At 38.0% G+C, this 17,112-nt stretch overlaps 1 protein-coding gene across 3 annotated transcripts in view; it reads left to right on the forward strand.

Annotated features, from left to right (window-relative positions):
• Nucleotides 1-17,112, forward strand: part of MAPK8IP1 (mitogen-activated protein kinase 8 interacting protein 1) — a 60,327-nt gene that overhangs the window by 10,187 nt on the left and 33,028 nt on the right. For 2 of the 3 annotated variants that reach the window (XR_015697325.1, XM_014060319.2), the window contains exon 2: nt 8,775-8,880. Coding sequence is in view for 2 of the 3 variants with exons in the window: in XM_014060319.2 (XP_013915794.2) it covers nt 8,775-8,880 (106 nt within the window). In the remaining variant the exon portion in view is untranslated. Of the gene's footprint in view, nt 1-2,682; nt 2,876-8,774; nt 8,881-17,112 lie in introns of those variants that run through there. The other variant, XM_014060325.2, reaches the window with a different exon arrangement.

Raw genomic sequence — 17,112 nt, forward strand, 5'->3', positions numbered from 1 at the left:
AGATTTACAGTACATCAGATATAGATTTGTACTGCTTGTGTAAGTTATTCTAGTGCAGTGTTTCTCAACCTTGGCAACTTGAAGATGTCCGGACTTCAACTCCCAGAATTCCCCAGCCAGCATTCGCTGGCTGGGGAATTCTGGGAGTTGAAGTCCGGACATCTTCAAGTTGCCAAGGTTGAGAAAATACTGTTCTCTGTGCATAGAAGGGGGCTTGCTGGAAGTGATTGGTTCTACTCCAAACTCTATTTGCATCTACCGCTTTCTCTGTGGCTACTCTTACATATTTTACTCTGTTGATGCAGCTTTATGTTCTATGGAAAATAAAACAGATCCCACGAGCCTGAAGTCAGCCCATTCCTGTTTTACTGGATCAGTCTAATTGCCTATTTGATCAACTTATACTATCTCCAATGCTGGGCAAGGGAAGCCGCTGGGAAACTTACAATCTGGGCATAGCGGAGACAGCTATCCCATCCTGTTATATTCAAGAGTTTGGCATCCTCTTTTGAAGAGCCTGAGCTTTGGCTGCTGTCAGATTGAACTAGAGAGCCTATGGGCCTAATCCAAACTGGCAGCTCTGATGGGAAAAGCAAGTCTGAAAATAAAAAAACAGACAGGAATAGAGAATACAATATTATCAAATACATGGAAGTAATTTAGAAAAGCACACCAGGCTTCATTAACAGAGATAAGGCAGGACTACAGGGAGAGATAACAATGTCAAAAGGCAAATGTAATAAAATATTTACTTTTGTTTGGGCAGAACTCAGGTAAGTAAGTAGAGTGAAAGTATTTTTCAGGTTAATTAAGATTAAATCTGTTGTAAAAATCTTGGTGTTGTGTTTTGGGACATACTTTGATTTTATAAGCTGGTAATCATTTGTCTCTAAGTCTTCCCCAATATGGTACCTCCAAATATTTTGGGACAATAATTTCCATAATTTCTAAAAATTATGATAACTGTTATATAACTCATGGTATCTGGAATCACAATAGCAGGGCTGACTTAAATCATTTTACCCCAGCTATTCCAATACTAATAGTACTATCATGTTCTATCTGGACTGCTAGCTATGATTATTCATTATCTTTAGAGACTGTACTTTAAGGGTATTTCAAAGAGAATATATTCAATAATTTGACCCTCTTAAGTGTTCCATTGCCAGACATTCTACTGAAATGAATGAAGCATATGTTATTTTATAGTTTTTCAACTATAGAAGACCAAATGTCTTCTGGAACAGTTCTTTAATAGCATAGTTCCAGGAGGTTTCTGCAATTTAAATAAATGCAGCAAGAATCTGTTAATGAGCACACACTTGTTAGTGTTGACCGTCCTAACTTATCTGAGCAAACATTTAAAAAGCTTTAAATTCACCTGGGTTTTGGAATTATCCCCGACATGTGTCTCAAAGTAATCTGCTCGGGTTTTAATGCAGCTGAGAGCTGCTTTGGACATGAAGAGTTGAGAAGCAAGCTGTGTGTTCAAATGCTTTTCAGCAGCTCTAATCCTATATCTCTGTGTCATCCAGAATTGACATCCTGCCACTCACCTTCTTCCTCCCCCTCCCAAGAGAGACAAACACAAACTTTCAACATGGAAGCTGTTTATTTATCCCTTCCCCCGCAGGGCAATTCTTTTAGAAAAATAAGACCAACATTTCTTTCTGCAGCACTTCTCTTAAATCAATTTCACTGCTCTTGAGAGTTGCAATGATAGATAGAATAATAAAGACTGTGACTTACTTCTTGAACATGTTTTCATGTGAAACAACTGCCACATGAAGGCCACTTAGAACAGCATCTTAATGGCAGCTCCTTCGTGAGCAGGCCATTCAGGAAGAGTAGTTTATTAGATGAATTGATCACCATATGGAAATAGTTTTATATAGCTTCCCCAGCAGCCATTTCCTGTGAGCAGGGACTGTAATGGGCAGCAAATTCAATATTGTTGGATATTCAGCCAAGCAGGTATGGGAAGATCAGAACTTGGAAATATATTGTGGGGAAAGTAAATAAATCTTGGCCATCTGTGATAAGCATTTAATATAAACCTGTTTTACTGTCTGTGGTTGATAGAAATAATAGTCAACAAAGCTAATTTTCCATCTGGATTGAGAAAGTGAATGCATGTGTTAGGACAATTTTCCTTTAGAAGTAGGATTTATTGTCCTCCTGAATTACAAGCTGACCTGTGAATTATTCAAGAATATTTGCAAGATAATGTAGCTGAAATACATGTTTGACTTGGAATAACAATCCTGAAGCAGTGATCCCTGAACCCCGGGGATAAAAAAAGCCCTGTATCTTTCTGCTGGCTCTTTATATCTCTAAATATACTTTTTCTGAATCAGACTTCAAATGACAACAACCCTTCACCCAAAAGGAGGGGGGACCTGATCATTTGCAGCCCGGTTGGGGCAGAGTCATTCCAAGGTCAAAGGCAGAATGATTGGGCAGAGCATCCTGCTGCTAATTGGGTAACTTGATTCCCTTTTTTTCCCTTGACTGCAGCTGATGGGAGGGAGTCTGCCTTCCCGAGGGAAGCAGAGGGCAGGACTTGGCAGCATCTCAACCCAGAGGACTTTTTTTTTGCACCCAGACAGCTGATTCCATTTATTTTTAATGAGCTCCCTTAGACTGTGCTGTGAGAAGCAGAGTGCAGCACAAACAGCAGATTCTCCTAAGCTGGCGACAGGCAGGAGAGACAGCACAGACGCAACACTGCTCAACTCTCCTGTCTGAAGGAGGTTTCCCTTAATAGGCCCTATGACCTTCCCCTACAACGGGGACCCTCTTAAATGAAGCTTGAACGTAAAATGCAGTCGAGCACAGAGGAGGACAGCCGGATTGAGGATCAGTGGGAGAAATGGTAGGCAATCATCTGGCTGTTGGAGGGCCTGTGGGATGGGGGAATCAAGAGATTTTCTATAGCTGGATCTATATATGATATATATATATATATCATTTAAAAGTCATTTGGCTTCCTTTCTATCCCAGTGCAGAGGTCTTCATGGGAATCCTATAAGCAAGTTTATTTGTTGTTGGCCCTTAGCCCAAATGCAAATTTGATTGCAAACTTTGTATGTAATGTTAGAAACTGAAATGCTGCTGTCTGGATTGAGCAAGGAGACTGGATCATTTAAGATGCTATTAGTCCCCTCTTGGTCATGAATGGCTATGCTCCAGAAAGGATTCCTTATTTGCCAAATGAAAATAATTAACTGTCAATATAGCTCTTCCTTGATGCTCAATGATGATTTGCAAGATATGCATGAAGGAGCCTTGTGCTAGAGATAAGGCATAAATAGATAAACTAACTCATCAATTGCAGGGATGCAGTATCTCAGCAACCTCAAAGGTCCTTTAAGTATTTTTTTATGATGCAGAGTGCAGCTCCCAAGCACCCCAAAGGTAAATAATATGGGATATTTCAAAATAATGGTCCCTACTTTCTTCCGTTACCAGGGAGAATGTGGGGTAACCCTATGTTTGAAATATTTACCCTAATTAATATTACTGTTAGAGTTTGAAAGGCTGTTCTGATGGGCTTTAAAAAACTTGGTTTGCCCATTCATATAAAATCATGACTATTGTTAAATCATGTTATGAAATCATGACTATTAATGGAAGAAATCTATTGAATCTTGTGCCTTCACTGATGTAAAAGATAGAATCAATGTTTGAGGATTATTGCATATATTCTCTATTGTTCCCCAGCTTTTCTTATCTTTGTTGTTACCTGTTCAGGTATATTCTTCTTGAGATGAATAAGTTACATGTGATACCCTCCTCTTCTTGGTTATCTAAGGAGGCATTGTTTTATTGCAACTTCACTAGTTATTTGCATACACATTACTCATGGTGTAAGGGATTTGTTGGTGAAGAGTATCCCTCTCCCATCAAGTAAAATAAATGCTGAGGAAAGGTTTTAGCTGGAGCCTACTGTGAAAGCTGCTCAGTGCATTAGTTCTGTTTCATCAAATATGTTTCTGTATATAAAAACCTGCCCATGTTTCCCAGGGTTTCTATGGTTCTATGTATTGATTTAGCAAGAGTGTTAAAGGTCTTTTAAAAGCATTTGGGTGTAATCTAAGGAAGAAACTGATAAGATACAGTTAAAATCTATGAATGGATGACCAGTGTACCCTTTTTAAATTTCCATTGAGGAGCAGAAACAATTGGAGATGGCACTTCTAATTCTCAATTTTGTATTTTGCTGTTAGAATGGAGGCATTTTTCCCTCAGGAAGAAGAAGGAGGAAGGTACAAAAAAAGTAATTGCAAAAAGATCTTTTTTAAAAAAAAAATGTTGCTACTTCCTTAGTACCTGGAGGTCAAATATAAACTTAAGGGGGGGGCTCTCTTTCTTGCAGTGTATTTGTGCTTTCTTCCCTGCTTCTGTTTGTCTTCCCTGACACCTGACCTTAGCGAGGAACGCAATTGTTCTGCAATGTTACACTTCCCATTCTCTTTAACTCAATAGCCCTTTTTGTAATTGCTTATGAAAAGTGCTATTTGTTTCTGTAGGTCGTGAGAACTTCCTGTTTGGGAGAGGAACTCAGTTTGTTATCTCTGATATCCATATGAGCCAAGTAGATCTCACCAGAAGGGATAGACTAGATACTATTTTTTCAAGATGCTACTTGAAATAAGTGATATTTCTTAATCAAAAAGCATAGAAGACATTTGAACACAACGGCATCTTGTTCTGTTAGCTAATCTAAAAGCCACAGTAAAGAAAGAAGAATTGGAGGGAGACTTTTATTGATTCATAGAATTATTCTAAGTGTCCTGCGTCTATAATGTGGTCAGAGAAAGGAGCTCTACCACTCTTGGTTTTTTCTTTCCAGATTTGCTGTTAGAAGCTCACCGACCTATTGCTTGTCTCCTAAATCCCTCTGCGGGGATTAACAGATTAACAGAGTTGGAAGGGACCTTGCAGGTCATCTAGTCCAACCCCCTGCCCAAGGAGGAGACCCTTCATCTACATCCCTACCTAGGATCGAACTCACAACCTCCTGATTGAGAGGCGAGAACTCCACCTCTGGGCCACAGAGATTCAACATTGTTTGATTTAGATTTAGCAATGCAACTCCCATCATCCCCTGTCAAAATAGCAAATGATTTTAATTCATCATTTATTATTTTGACCAGCATTTGATAGGAGCAGGAATTATTAAACTGTGCACATTTCAGGCCCGCATCTTGGGCTGGTTAGGGATAACTAGAATATTTCCGTATACTCTTTGAACCAGGATATGAGAGTTTGTGAAGTTGGGAAAAATAAACCTGCTTCATTTCAGACATCAAATCAGACTACAGTTTCCTCAGTGATGGAAAGCAAGGCAATGGCTTTTGCATCTGTTTTGTTTTTGCTGTAGGTTTTAGTTTTCACGGGCTACTTAGGAGTGAATTTCTCATTTGCAATGAGAAAATTTGGCATTTCAAGCTTTTATTGATTTTGCACTGACTCAAACTAACACAAGCCATGACCATATCAAAATGACAATGTTATTGCACCTCATTGTGCAGATGACACAATTATGTAATTTCGTGTCACATTATAACTTCTGATTTATTTATTTATTTCTCTATCTTTAGTATTTTTATGAATAATTCAATGTGGTGAATTACAGGACTTCTTTCTCCTCCTATTTTCCCCACAAGAACAACCCTGTAAGATGAGTTGGGCTGAGCGAGAGTGTGACTGGCCCAAAGTCAGCCAGCCAGCCTTCATACTAAAAGCAGGATTAGAACACAGAGCCTCCTGGCTTCTAGCCTGGTACTTTAACCACTGGACCAAATTGGTTCTCTGATGTGAGTACATGTAGTCCTCGACTTACAACCATTTATTTAGTGACAGTTCAAAGTTCCAGTGGTACTGAAAAAAATTACTTAGGACCATTTTTCACACTTACAACCATTGTAATGTCCCCATATTCACGTAATAGAAAATAGCACTTACACTTATACACCACTTCATAGTGCTTTACAGCCCTCTCTAAGCGGTTTACAGAGTCAGCATATTGCCCCCAACAATCTGGCTCCTCAAATTTGTGTCCCTGGCAACTGGTTCATATTTATGATGGTCGCAGTGTCCTGGGGTCATGTGATCACCTTTTGCAATCTTCTGACAACCAAATCAAGAGAAAACCGGATTCACGATGCTATTAAACAACTGAGGTGGTTCCCTTAACGATTACGGCAGGAAAGATTGTAAAAGGGGGCAAATCTCACTTAAGAACTGTCTCACTTAGCAACAAGAAATTTTGGGCTCAATTGTGGTCATAAGTCAAAAGCCACCTGTACATGAATTGTGTCAGTTATGAAATGATGCCCTGACTTGTATGTCACTTGCCACCTTTTGCCTCCCTCTGTGGGCAATACACATGGTCCAATACCAGGTGCTTGGCTCAATCTGTTGCTTTTAAACATGTAGGAGTACAGGTTCCATCAGCTAGCAAATGCAATACAGCATGCCATGAGGTGACTAGGGAGTGAGTGGCTACTGCTGCAACCTGCTCTGGTTTTTATCTTGATCTTAGCCAGTATTTATAACAAAATATTTTGTACAATATTTACAAATTAATTATTCTAAATACAGAAGTAGAGGAAAATATACTAAACCATCCCACCTAGGCTAGGAATTGTGGCATTTTGTAGTCACATATTCAGATTGTACCAATTTGCACAGAGCAACAGTTTCTCGTTATAAGAATGAGCCTTTTAAGGCACTTTAACCCCATCCCCAACTCTGGTTTTAGTGTGAAGTTTAGAAGGTTTTGCTTGAATTTTACATTAAATAAAATCCAGTCCCAAGCAATCTGTCAGATTGAGTCTAATTTCTGAATTTGACTTTTCTTAACAATTATAGATAAATTTAACCACAGTTTGTCCAGTTTGAGTGTCACACTGAGTTGTTGATAATCAGAAATGGAAACTTGGGATCTCTCTCACACCTTAGATGAGGGGAACATGTATACCAAAACTCACAACAGTTCACTCTTACAATACTAAATCCCACTTTACTAATCTACATGAATTCTCTTTTCCCAGTTTTACGGAAAATAGTAGATTCATTCCTGAAAAACAAATGGGTGAATTTATTTAAATTGTACCGTTCTAGAACCAGGAGCAACTGCTGCTTGACTATTGAAAAGATCTTTGATCTGCTTGTCTCTTTTCTCTTTTGGCAATAAATGCATACACTCACCTTAAATATTTTAATTAACGTTCATGTTACACTATATCTCTCTGTTCACAGGGGTGCAGTGCAGCGGAGGTAGAAAAGCCGTAGCATTTCAGGTATTTCTGAGCTCTGGCAATTTAAGGCTAATATGGCTCAAAAACACAGATTAACTATAAGGCTTGTAGCTCAGTAGCATCTGGAGGAGTGCAGCTTGCTCAGAGACAGGGGCAGCTTAAGACTCAAGAATAGCTACACAATTTTAAGCGGTATTTTCTTTTTAGGCTATAGATCAATATACAGCAGTGAGTCCTATGCGGACCTTCACTCGTAAAAACAAAATGTCACAAGAAGCCTGACTTCTAAAGTTATTTCCTGTCAAACATTTGGTTGTTTTCCTTGATTGCTATTGCGACTATTCATTGGGACAATTGAAGCTTCCTTATATTAGGGGTTTTCAAACTATTTAGGGTTGTAGAAAGACAGCTAGAAAGATAGAGAGGTAGAGATAGAAATAGATGAGAGAGGGACTTTTATGTATATAACTTCTTGCCAATTCCATAGGATATTGTTAAAAAAAAAACCTGCCCTACACCACTGAGTACAGTGTTCTTATACATTGCAGTACTATCGATTTCCTCTGATAGTTACTGCTGAGGGAGGTATTACATTATAGATCTAAAGTAGAAAAAATGAATGCGTATACTTTTCTATAGATAGTGTGAAACTGATTAATGTCTGCTTAAATGGACTGAAGCCTATGGTTATAGGAAAGTGAGGAGAATCTCTGCTTCCTACAAGTGATTGATCAGGAAAGATTGTTTACTTTCAAAAACTCTGAAATCAAATGTTGTATGTAGGAATGAAGAAACTGTGCTTTGATCCTATCCCTGACTGAGAGGAAATTGGACTAAATAATGAAGCTATACAGCAACAACCAAAACATACATCTATGGTGCTAGGGATCCCAAAATGCAATGGTCTTTTTAGCATGCGCTGCTTCTTTTGTAGTTAAAAAATGTGTGTCTTGTGCACGTATTATAAATTGAGCAGATAAATACTATAGAGCAATTTATTTTAGAGAAATAAGTACCCTTGCAGCTTCTTAGACGCCTCAAGTATAGGTCCTGTTTTGATGTAAGAAAGGCATCACAGATATTTCACCACCTGGAGGTGTCTCCAGGGCCCTTTGATCTCATGAAGTTGTCCCTGAGTGTTTCAATGGTTGAGACAGTTTATTTCTGGCTCAGCTGTGGTATCCATTTGATACCACTGCAAGGCAACATTGCTTTTTTAAGACAAGGCTCTGTGAGTGAGCAATTTCCTTTGTTGCAGATATTCTTGCCTCACTCTGCCTCCTGGTTCCAAGTCCAACTGCATTTTCAGGTTTTTTCAAGCAAAAAAAAGTGGCTTGATGGCTGTTTGAACACATACATACAGCCCAGAACCTCTTGAGATTTTTTGTAGACTAAGTAAAAGAATTCAGTATGGAAGGATTATTTTCCCCTTCCATACTGAACTTCATAAATTCTTATATACTTGTTTTCTCTGATGGATAATTGTATGATATTTGTGTTGTCTAGGCTCACCCACGACATCAGTCTAGAAGAGTTTGAAGATGAAGATCTTTCTGAAATTACTGATGAGTGTGGAATCAGTCTACACTGTAAGGACAATTTGGCCTTACGGGTAAGAACATCAACGTTACCCTATTTATTCTGGGTCATGTAATTGGGGATGTAACCCACAATCCTGCCCTTTCTCAAATCTGAAAGTAGGTTATTTCAATCCCAGGAGAAAATTGTATCAATATCTTCCTTGAGTAACTCATTTTTCATGTCATTTTTTAAAAAAAGCTCTGAGTATCAATAGATCAGACACACACACACATACACACACACACACACACACACACACACAACCTCACCTGATGTCCTTGATCAGGTTGTTTGGGAACGTAGCAGTTGAAATCCAAACACATCTGGTAGATCCCAGGCTGGGAATACTTAGGATGAAATTGAAGTCTGAATATGCTTGCCTGTATCTCTGTGCTGCTCCTTATACTGCAGTGGAGGCCTGTGTCACCCTGAGGCACCATTACTGCAATGCACTCTGCCTTGGCTGCATCTGGAAGAATTCGGGCATGAAGCATATGCAGGTACTATGCTTTCTTTTATGAAGTCAAATTTTAGGCATGAGGACTCTAGTCTGGGACTCATTCCCAGGTGCAGATGGAGGAGGCAGCCTTGATCTGTGCAATACAGTTTTTCATCCTCAGAGAAACTGCCCTCTGTCAGGTCCAAAACCACTATGCCTTGTACATGTATAACAAACAGTAAGTCATAATGCTGTTGTTGTTATTTTCATCCAAGATTTAAATTAAAAACTTCTTAATTTAGGAAGGAAGAAGAGAGATGTTTGCTTAATGAACTAAGGTCAGTAGTATCCTTATAAATATGTAATACCTTACTTTTTTTCAAGTTGAAAACATCTTTAATTTAGGGCATATATTATGTTAAGTTATGATTTAACTAGGGATAGACTACAGTTGGTTGGATTCACCCCTTGCTGCAAGCCAGAACCAAACCATATTATATCTTTACTGCCCTCAGTATGGCTTGTTAGCTGTGGGTTCTCAAAGAAGGAGCATCAACACAATTGAGAGCTGCCAGGTTTAGGATGATCACATATAGGTGTCAGCTGCTTCAGGTTGCTAATGTTACAGCCAGTTCAGAGAACCTCCAAATCCTACCCCTGGCTTGCCCCTCCCATCCCTCCCAGGAGTCTCCACATGGTCCATTTTGGATGGGAGGTAAGTGCAGGGCCCATGCGGAGGCTCGGGGAGGGGAAAAAACAGGCCTCCTGGAAGTTCCAGAAGGGCTTCCGGAGCTCGGGGGAGTCAGTTTTCGCCTTCCCAGAGGCTCAAGGAAAGCCTCCTGAGCCTGGGGAAGGTGAAAAAGGCCCCCCTGCCCTGATGCAGGAGGCTGACTAGGCCATGCCCACCATCGCCACATCATCCAGCAACCAGGCAGAGAACATCTTGTTGAAATTTTTGAAGCCCACCCCTAATCACATATGATTCTTTTCTTTCAGACAAGTACTTAGGATGTATGTCTCACATGTTTTTCATATCAATATTGGTAGAGAACATAGAAGTGATGACCATTGCCAATACTGGACCTACAAGAATTCAAGCCAGATTAACAGCCAATACGTATTATTTAAAAGAGTCCTCCCTAACATCACCTATCTGGTGTTATTATTTTTAGCTGATAATACTGGATGGGAGGGGAGCTGAAGCAGGGCAAATCTACTAATCACTGCCTTTGTATTGTCCTTAAGTACTGTAAAGCCATGAAGAATTTATTTGCAAGCCTCATTGTTTAGGCAGATTAGATCTTAGCTGTCAGGGTAGAACAAATTATACTGATTATCTCTTCTGCTGACTCAAGAACTAGAGAGATGCACATGTTAGCATACCATGAAAAAGAGTGGCATTGGGAAAAAAGTTGTCTCATGTAAACCAGAGTGGAGTCCAAGTAAGGCATTTCTACACTGGCATTCCATCAAGCCCTTATAAAGAAGGACTTTTCCGTTATATAGGAAAGCCCAAAGTAGTTTTTATTTTGGGATCTCATCCATTTTAATTGGCCTTGCTGATATCGGAACATTCAGATTTCAAATATATGAATGTGACTCACAGTAAAGAAATTTTAGAAGGAAAAATGTGTGAATTTTCTGGTACCTCCTCACTGACAAAAGAAGCTCAGCCTAAATGTTTTATTTAAAAAGAACTGAAGAAGTAAATAAAAGTTTCAAAGTTCTTCTGTTGTCAAGAAAGCGTGTGGTTTTATAAATGATACAGTGAACATTTCAAGTCAGGCGAGGAAAATGTGAACTTCCAATTAACACATCTGAATTTCACTATTAGCAACATAATAGATATTTACTTAATTTCTGTAGCTGCCTGTCTCAATCCAATTGACTCTGGGCAGTGAACAATAATGAAAAAGCTACATTGTTTTGAGACAAGCATTAAAAAGATACGCAAAGAAGAATAAAGGCATATTATCTAGAAGATAATAATCTAAGAAAAGTCATTCAAAAAGTAATTTCAGTGATAATACCTTTTGACAAGCGAACCTGAACAGCAAGCAGAAAAATATATTAGTCACCAAAGTTTCAAAAATCTATTAAAATTGTGCTTAAAAGATGATGAGAAAGAACTATGTGCACATATTAAAAATCCTTAAAACAAAGAAAAATATTAACGTGGAATAAATGCCTTTTCTTGTAAAGAAAGAAAAAAAATGCCCTGAAGAACATCACATAATATGTGAAGATTGGGATTATTTTTTTTTAAAAAGCTACAAAGAATTTATAGTCATTAAATACAGAACTTGTTCTGTACAATAAGAACTGATTTCAAATAACTTCATAAAAGGTGGTGGTCCTTTATTCAAAACTGAAAGATCAGTTAAGCATCTTATATGCAGAAAATTATGAGAAACCCATTGGACATTTTATATCTTTATAGTTTATATGAGTGGAATTCAAATCTTTGAAATGCTGCTGCTTATAGCACACATTTTCTTTTACTTAGATCATGGGTCATCAACCTGGTCCCTACCGCCCACTAGTGGGCGTTTCGGGATTCCAGGTGGGCAATAGGGACTTTGGAGGTCAAAACATCCTTTTGAGTGAGTGGGCAGGCGTGAGCGCACACATCAATTATCCAACGTGCGCATGCACGCAAACAAGCAAACACGTGGAAAGAAGATGGGGAGGAGTGGAAACTGATAGCAGGAACAGGCAGAAGCGGAGCAGAGCAGTTGCAAAATAGGAGAAAGAAAAGTTATAGGCAGGAGAGAATTGTTGTTGGCTAATAATAATAAGTGGTCTAACTAGCTCAATCTTACTTTTGTACATTGCCCTAAGGAAGGTAAAAAAAAGGAGATAAAAAGGAAAAGATAAAAAAAAATTAACAAAAAAGGGAAGAAAAATAGAGAAAAGGGGATAAAATAAAGGAGGAGAGTAAGCAGTGTTTAGTCTGGTTCATAAATTAAGTTTTGTTATCTTATAAAATAAAATAAAGAAATAAGTAAAGGAAGAAGAAGGAGAAAATAAAAAAGGGAAAAAGAGATCCTTGATATAGTGTAATACTATAAGAAAGGTAAAGAAGAAAAAGGCAGGAAAAGGAATTTTGTTTTGATGGTGACACTTAATAAAAATTGGCACCTAATACAGCATTGTTTTTGGTGTTTGTAATAAAAGGGAAAAGAGGAGGGGAAAAAGCACTGTGTGGAGTGCAGATCAAAATGTAAGAGTAAAAGTAGTTGTTAAATTGTGAAACAAATTTAGAACCCATGTCAGAAAAAAAGAAATATGCTCATGTTCCGCACTTGCGCAAAAACTGGTGGGCGGTAAGGAAATTTTTCCATCAAGAAAGATCCATTAGTGGGCGGTAGGTAGAGAAAGGTTGACTACCACTGACTTAGATGGAAGAAATAGTTGGCTACTCTTAGAGCAAGTCCATGATTGTTTACGCTGATCTTTTAAGCTGCAGAGAAATAACATGAAATACAATGCTCTGTGGTAGAATAAAAGAAAACCTGTTGGTTTCTAGGACTGTGTAACTGGAGTGGATAATGCAACAGATCCACAACAATTACACAGTTCCTCTTATTGTCTCAGAGCTTTTTAAAAGAAAGTCCGATTCTTTAGATTCTTCTGGCCCCTGTGAAGAGAGAGTTAGAGTCTAGCCTTTTATTGTTGCAGACTGTGGAGTTCTGGCTATTTGTCCCTTGTCATCAATTAATAACGTCTTTAGTTGAATATCATGGCAGAGATTGCTGCTTCCTCATTGCTAATGGCAGTCTTAAGCAATTACAATAAGAGATGATTTGTGCACGTGTTTCTGTCCCTATGAACAGGTGTTAGGTGTGACCTTCACAAGGACAAATGTTCCTTACCTGTTGTGGGCCCAAAGAGGCAAAGAACCACTTCAAGCTATCACTTACCAGCTGTTTTACTAGTAAAGTAGAATTTTAGTATGGTAAGATCCACTTCACTTGAACTTAATTAAACTGAATCTGTTTGAAGTAGAAGGTGCACAGTGACACTTTATAGTAACTCTGTAAAGCATATTACATGTTGGCAGGTAAATGCCATTAATTTTTAATTTAAATGCCATTTAACCTTTAAAATACAAGGTGCTTAGGAGAAGTCCAGTCAAATAGATCAAACATTTTCAACTTGAGAAGCCAGTGAGGTTCTGTGAGAGACAGAAAAGGAGGGAGGAAATCATTTGAAAAAAATCTCTTTTTTTTAACATTGGAGCATTGCCTCTTGATCAAGGGTTGTGGGAAATGTTTATTTTAACAAAGAGATTCCCCAGACTAAAAAGACTGAAAACCTCTCAACTAGACTGCTATTCATTGATATCTGGAGTGAACAAATGTATTTTTCTTTTTGATAAAAGTCTTCAGAAGAGCAAACGAAAAATATCCTCTGCATTGAATGTAGATCTGTCGATCTTATTACAAATTGAACAATACATGCACTGTAAAATTAGAACTTGCATTTGTTTATTGTGAAGAGCAGTCAGGTGTAATGTGTATCCATATATATGTCAGAGCTAATGAAAAAGCCTGGAGACATAGGATAGGAATTGCAGCATAAGATAAAAGAAAACTATTGGAAAAGAAATAGCCCAAATAGCAAGAGAGTTTTGAACAACTGTGATTTCCATAGCTAATCTGGTTCCACATGTCCCAATGGTTGATGGGCAGAATTATTTTTGCTGGTTGGGAATCAAAACTCTTTCTTCTAATACTGGAAGTTGTCAAGATAGCCTTTATTGTCATTGTACATCATGTATACAACGAAATTGGTTAAGATGATCGTTAAAGGCAAAGGTTCCCAGGGAATGGGAAGCTTATAGTACCTGCTCTGAATCTGGATCCCTGCAAGCTCCCTGAAGAATAATTAAAGGAAAAGAGTATAGAGTCAGTGATTTTTCTAAGAAATATTTTCTGGCTAGTTACAGTAAAATATATGGTGGGGGGGGGGAGAAGGTAAAAAAATATAGGGAAAGAATTACTAGGTACAACTAAGAAACATCAAGTGTTGCCCTTAGAAAGAAATGAGTCATAATTTTTAATCAATTTATGTATAATTTTAAATAAAGTATTTCTTACTGTGGGAGGCTAACATGAGACTTGGTTATATTCTCAGGTGAGTGAGCAGGTGCCTACTAACAATACGTGCTACTAATAAATTTCATTGCCTTAATGCTGGTCTAAAATATTCATATAAACAGATAAGTCAGCAAGAATCTAAAGTTTTCAGTGAAATACAAAATAATTACATCTTACAATGTGGACTCCCTACTTGTTCTTGCTGAAAATCTTGCCAAACTTCAATTTGTAGAAATAAATTGGATTAATTTAGCCCTCAATCAGTAATAGTGATTCCTGGCCAATTAAGTTGGCTGGAAAAAAAAGCAGTATGGAACCATTGTACCTATTATGAACATCTACAATGGGTTTATCTCCAGTGTGTCTATAGAAGCCAATGATTTTGTAATCTGCTCCTCATGGACCCTTAAAGATCCTCCAACAAGGATCTTTCCTCTAGCTTTCACCCTTGTGGAATACATTGCACCCAGAAATACTGTATACCTGACTCCTACCCTATTCTTATTTCAGCAGACCATGAAGCCTATTCTGGCTCATACAGATCAGTTGTTAAATAACCATCTAGCACTTCATTGTTGTAGTATGAGCTAGAGGAGGTTCAGCTTCTGTGTTGTGAACTCACTCAGAGTTTGTGTTTATTAGAACAGTATAAAAGATTGTAAAATAAATAAATAAAATGTGCCAATGCTTGATCAAAAGGGTCCAACTGGAAATCTTCCAAATGCCCTTGTTCCTAGACAAAGCTAAGCGTTCAGGAAATATGCTTGACATAGGCAATTATTCCTACTCCTACCTATTACATGAGCAAGAATGTGAGCTGTTAACATAATGCAAACTCAGTGGCTGCTTTGTGTATGACTCCAGGAAACTAGAAATTTATAGAGATATACTGGTGTAAATGGAATAAGGGGAAGTAGCTATTCGGTTAAGAAAGTTATGATTTAGAATTGTCAGTATATAATCCATGATATATAAGAGATGATCATGGATCAGGCTGATTTTGGATTAATGAGCTTCCATGCAGGATGAAGTTGCAACACAGAATAGACAAAACAAAAAACCACAGGATGTTTTTACTGATAGAAAAAAGTTAGCCATATTAGTCATCCAAATTAGTTGTAAGCCAAGTCAAGCCAAACAATCTACAGTAGGGCTGTGCAGAGCTTCAGATTTGATTTCCAAAATGTGGTTTGGATTACGTAGGAATACAACACTTTAAAGCAGATCACTTTTTTCCTGGTATCACATGACAGTTGTGGAAAGAAATAATCCCAGCTACTTTAAAGCGTTGCAGTGAGGTGCCATAGCCTCATTCCTGTTTACTCTGAAGTCCCTTTGGAAATAAACTCCAAAGTACTCTGCAGCCTGGTCTGTAAGTTTATGAATTTTCCAAAACTCTTCACAAAATAAAGTGAAAAAAAGATAGGTAGGGCAGAAGAATTAAACGAGAGGGAATGGTTTCATAGTTTTAAAAAACGTGAGACTCCACTGATGCTTGATCATTCCAACAGTCTAATAATTCACTGCAGCTGGAGGCTGATCATGTTCTCAACAACCTTCCCTAAAACAGAAGGTTGAAAGCTGGACAAACTATTTTCCAGATCCAACAATGATCTCTTGATGGGGCAAACCACCACTTCTTTCAGAACCAATGGAGCCATCCCTTCCTCTCTAAGAGGCATTAACCTTCACATGGATCAGCTCACAAGCCTGCTTCCTGCAGGCTTTGGGCAACTGGGTTGGGCAAGGGTCTAAAATAAAGATGATTATACCCACAACTCTGGGAATCTCTGTCCCTTGGGACTAACTGTTCAAACTCATCCCAGATGCCACTATAAGATTATCTTTGTTTCCGTCTTTGTTCAGCTGGATTATTTATTTAAAAAAGCTTCCAGCATCATCAAGTACATGCCAAATGCATTGGACACAGGTGTCTGTAGACTTTGTATGAGTGTGTGTCAAAAAAAAACTCAGTATGTTGGCTGCAACTATCTGATCTTTGCCTTGTTTGTTATTTACATGTGTTGTGCATATGTGCATGTAATCATAGCCACCATCCCGACTCTTTTGAGTGTCTCCCCCCCCTCTTGCATTTTAGATATTGGATAATTCCAATAATTTTGGATTTCTTTCATAAGCTATGGAAGATGAAATTATGAAAGTTGAAATCCAAAACCTGAAAATCTGGGCAAGGAAGGATGATGGTAAGATTTTTCAGGATCTGAATATTCATTCAGTGAATTCTTCTACTGAAGTAAGATAGACAGCTGGTGAAGGTGATGCACTGAAATAATATTAATAGTATTTATCTCATTATACTAAACTCTTTCAATCTTTAGTGGTGTAGAAATCTGTTATTATGGAAGCACATATAAAGTAAAGGCAAATCAGTTTCACATTATTATAGTTTGTTTCTCCTCCTAGTCACTATTTTTAAATTTTATGTGTATTGGTATATAGGAATAGTTTGCTGTGCTTTGCATACTACTAAAGAACATGCATATTATTTTAGAAATGCAGCATGTTGAAAAAATTACTTCTGCTTGTTGATCCAAATTTCAAATCCCGAAAGACAACTGCTGACTAACCATGCATATGAAAATGCTAAAGTTGTAAACCTGTGTCTTCAGGACGAATGAATATGGTTTGGAAACAGAACAAAAAATTAATGATGGAGCTATGAGTTAAATAGAGTAGAGAAGAGACTACATTTTCTACTGCT

Source organism: Thamnophis sirtalis, unplaced genomic scaffold, assembly GCF_051295495.1.
Source record: "Thamnophis sirtalis isolate CommonGarterSnake01/CBP01778 unplaced genomic scaffold, rThaSir2_p1.2 scaffold_1, whole genome shotgun sequence".
NCBI classification, from domain to species: domain Eukaryota; kingdom Metazoa; phylum Chordata; class Lepidosauria; order Squamata; family Natricidae; genus Thamnophis; species Thamnophis sirtalis.